The sequence below is a fragment of the Cryphonectria parasitica genome, assembly GCF_011745365.1.
Source record: "Cryphonectria parasitica EP155 unplaced genomic scaffold M406scaffold_3, whole genome shotgun sequence".
In the NCBI taxonomy this organism is placed as follows: Eukaryota; Fungi; Ascomycota; class Sordariomycetes; order Diaporthales; family Cryphonectriaceae; genus Cryphonectria; species Cryphonectria parasitica.
In genome coordinates, this window is record NW_024468911.1 from 397,684 (window position 1) to 401,767 (window position 4,084).

The following is a 4,084-nucleotide window of genomic DNA, read 5'->3' on the forward strand; positions in this document are numbered from 1 at the left end:
GCAGAGTCGCTGTCATCAGAAACAGCCATACTAAGCTCGCTAAGAGGGACAGAAACGTTAGACTCGCCTGACGAGAAATCTGGAGTAACTAGAAGAGGCATATTGACGCGCAGAGGCTTTCAAAAACCTTGAAAACAGATGGAAAAAGAGCTGGTTGAAAAAGAAAGAGGACTGGAAGAAGGCAAGGCAACTGTAAAACGCGCTCACATAAGCTTAAACGCATCTGCAGGGACCCCACAAAGACTCACTTTTCTGGCACATCTGACCAGTCAGATGGGGGGTGTATGAAAAATGGGGCATATTTAACTCTAACCCTCTGTTTTGGTCTCCTCATAAACCATCTCAGAGCCTGGTTTAGTTACTTAGAAGATCTTCCTTTTGTATTAGATAGATTCAATCTCAACACTCATTCAGCCACTTCCACGTGCTCAGCTCATACGTTTCTCCTTATAACTAGATCTTGAATCCGAACAGGAACTCGTAGAGGCTTGCGTTGATAGAGTATTAATATGAATTATTCAGATTCCATTGCAAAGAGGGAATTAGATTTATCCAAATCTCATCAGAGTATTCAGCAGCATAATATCTAATAGCTAGCTCAACATCCTGATTCTTTCATTCAGCTGCCCCATCAGCCTAAGGATAATATGCTGTGATTATCTGCAAATGCGTGCTAAAGGTCTTCCACAGGCCAGTTCAGTAGTCTGAAGTGAACTTGGCGTTGCAGTTAGAGATAATTGCTCAAGAGTATGCTCAGTTGCTTAATAGCAGCTATCTGCTCAGAACAGCTTCCTATTGCTTGGCTGAGTAGATTAAGTAGCCTGGAATCAGTAGGGTTTTCTTGAAAGTTTTGCAAGTGATAAGCATCAGTGAGTTGTAAGCTTTGAAGCCTTTCATCTGCCACAGAATGCCTGTTGATTCGACTGATAGCAGTTCAAGAATGAAGTTAAGGGAGATTGTATGCATAGATTCAGAAGAGGCTTGAATTGGCTGAAATAAATCTGCTAGCTTCTGATTTTGCTTCTTTTGAATGCTATACTCATAGCAGTAATCGATATACTGAGAAATGAGCAATCTCTTCTTCCTGAAATAAAGACTATCCAATTCAGCTATCATACAATCTCTGCTGAAGTAGTATTTATCGTCGTGAGAATCGTGCAGAAGTTTCTGCATGAGGGATCGTGGGATGATAAGGCGCTTCTTTCCATTATTATCGTAGTTGTACAACAATTGATTCTTTAAGCAGAATGAGTAGCTGAGCTTAGAAGCAGAGATAATATTTCCATTGTTTGTTAAGGCAGAAAGCTTCTTTCCAGCTAAACTAATCTTCATCAAATCTGTGATGATATTACTATAGACTATATTCTTCTTATACTCTTGCTAGAAGTGCTATTGCATATCTTCAGATATCTGTACTTTTAATAAAATGAGAAAGACTGTGAGAAGATTATTAATCACTATATCAAGAGTAGCTGATTCATTGCTCTATTATGCCTTCATATCCCCTGTTGCAGACAGCCTTAATAAGGCATCAGAGATGTAGTTGAGCTTTCCAGCTAGATAGTAAATATTGAACTGGTACTAGCTAAGATAGATGGAAGCGTTAACAAGATATTAGTTCGCACAGTCTGTTAATGAGATATCAAGATGCGTTTGAGTAACGATGCCATACGTGGCGTTGTGATCTGTAAGAATAACTACAGGCTATGCTTGATTTAACTGAATCAACTTGCATAGGCATTTCGTTGCTTAGACCAGATATGCAACTTCTTGCTTAGAGGAACTGTAGTTTATTTCAGTCTTTATTAAGCAGCAGCTAAGGAACATCACTGGTTTGATAGCGTATAAAGGAATTAGCTTGCTAAGCTGCTAAGCATAGTTCTCCTTCAGCTAAAAAACCATTATGCTGAATCCTTATTGCAAGCAGCTATTCACTTGAATGAATAGCTTCTGAAATAGTTTTATATAATACAGATGCATCTTCTTGCAAATAGTATTCTGCAAGTTCTCAAAAGCTATTCTTTCAGCATTCATCAGTTCGTAGTATATGCGATGTATATAGGCTTGATGCTGCAACTTCTTCTCAAGCATGATTTTCCCAAGCTTGCAGCTTTTAGCCAGCAGCACTATCTTGCGTAATTGAAGCAGCTCTACGAGCTGCACGTAGTAAGGGATCATTGTTTGCAGGAAATCAGTTGCGCTGAGGTAGATCTTGAGATCTTTGAGATTTTTGAGGAAGATTATCTTCTAAAAGGCTTCAGTATGCTCCTTCGTAGTAAATAAGCCAAGTGCATTAATATAGAAGCTAAGCAGTTTGATAGAGGGAAAGCTAATGTAACTCTTTGTAAGAAAGATAGAAATCTCCTTCTTATCAAAGATGCTAAGAGCTATATTAAAATGCTTTAGATGATTTATAAACGAGTTGGAGAAGATTATAATATCGTTAATAAACGCTTTGATAAAGTACTTATATTCATAAAGCAGCCTATCCATGTATCTTTAAGCGTAAGCAAGCGAGTTATAGTAGCTTATTAAAGCTATTATTAATTGCTTAAGGCTACAGTGCATAACCATAGTCTAACAATCTCGGTATTCTAAGTGGATAGGGAACTGGTAGAAGAAAGCTGTAGTATCGATAACTGTAATGTATTATTTACTGCATATAGCTTCAATTACATCTAACTGAAGAGAAAGGGAGTAGTTGTTAAGTACTGCTTACTTGTTAAGAGCTCTAAGATTTGCAATAATGCAGCTCTTTTCCTTTCCGTATACTGTATGCCAGACTACAAAGATTAGCAATGCGAATAAGCAAATATTATCAGCGAATTCGAGGCAGCTAGCTTTATATATATTCTCGTATACCTGATTAATGAACTTTTCATCTTTGCAAGAAACAGAGTAATAGGAGCGATTCAGCTTTGCATGCTGCTATCTCTTCATTAAGGGAATCTTTATCATTTAGTTTTCTAGCATATTAAGAAAGCTTTTGTTTTCCTATACAGCTAAGTATTTCTTAACAATCTTCTTGAACTGCTGAGCTTTAATAAAGTTCTGCAAACAGATATGAATACTATTATTGAGAACTATAGCTGAAGCTTCGTTTGGAGCCTTGATTCCCAGAGATCTCTTAATAATGATCGAAGATTTCCTTATATCGAGATCGTAATCATCAGACAGTAGAAGCTCAGCATTTGCAGAAAGATTAATGCTATAAGCTATTCCTATGTTGCTTAGGAACTAACAAACAGTATTGCTGTAAAGTATGAAGAATAAGCCTTTCTTGTACAGAAAGTTGCTAATCGAGCATATCTCTGTCTCTGCACTCTTGGCTGTTGCAATAATCTCTGATATAAGATTGAACTCTTCATTCACTGCTACTTAACTAATAGAAATCTTCAATGAAGATGCGAATTGCACATCATATGCATCTATTGCGCAGGTATTAGCTAGCTGATAGATTAATGCTAGTCCTCTCAAGGCAGCTGCTATTGCTAGGGCTTTTATAGCGCTCTTAAAGGTAGCTTTGAACTATCCAGTATCTTCATACTTGTAAATAGTGCCTATCTGCATGCTTTTGAAAATCTTAATAGCTCCTTCTATAGCATTGTGCAGAGCTACTACAGGGGGTGAAGAAGCATCGATCTGCGTATTCAGTGCAGTTTCATGAGTTGATATGAAAGAGAATGAGCAGCTTTTGAGCAGTTCAGCATATTTCATAGCTACCTAAGCAGTCTCGCCAGAGCTAATAATATAAGCATGAGCTATCCTCATCTTTTGTACAGTAGATGAGAGGGCCTAATGCTGGATCTCGAAAAGCATATGAAAGTTGCTTTGCTCTGAGTATGTAATAGCTTGATTCTTGTAGTTGATAATAGCCTTACAGGCTTTGAGCTATCTGTTGCTGATAAGGGCTTTAGCGGGTAGATTGTTTACGATTCACGCTTTAGCGCGCTAGTATAGCAATTCAGGAGAGCTGTTAGCACGCCTGCTATAAGTGTAGAAGTTCTATTCAGCGTATTTGAATAGTATAATCATGCTCTTTCTCATATTCCTAATCTTCTGAAGCTTGTAAACTGAAATCTTA

The 4,084-nt window shown here is 37.7% G+C and overlaps 2 protein-coding genes across 2 annotated transcripts; both read right to left on the minus strand.

Annotated features, from left to right (window-relative positions):
• Positions 1 to 1,029: 1,029 nt before the first annotated feature.
• On the minus strand, positions 1,030 to 1,248 carry M406DRAFT_224993 (uncharacterized protein; the record flags this gene model as incomplete). Its single annotated transcript, XM_040915712.1, has 1 exon — positions 1,030 to 1,248. A coding segment is annotated over one exon (219 nt), but the record flags the coding sequence as incomplete, so codon positions are not given.
• A 999-nt stretch (positions 1,249 to 2,247) lies between these two features.
• M406DRAFT_251798 (uncharacterized protein) lies at positions 2,248 to 2,493 on the minus strand (the record flags this gene model as incomplete). The annotated part of the gene is made up of 1 exon (XM_040916786.1): positions 2,248 to 2,493. One exon carries the CDS (start codon positions 2,491 to 2,493, stop codon positions 2,248 to 2,250), a length of 246 nt encoding a protein of 81 aa, XP_040777702.1.
• Between the last annotated feature and the right edge of the window lie 1,591 nt (positions 2,494 to 4,084).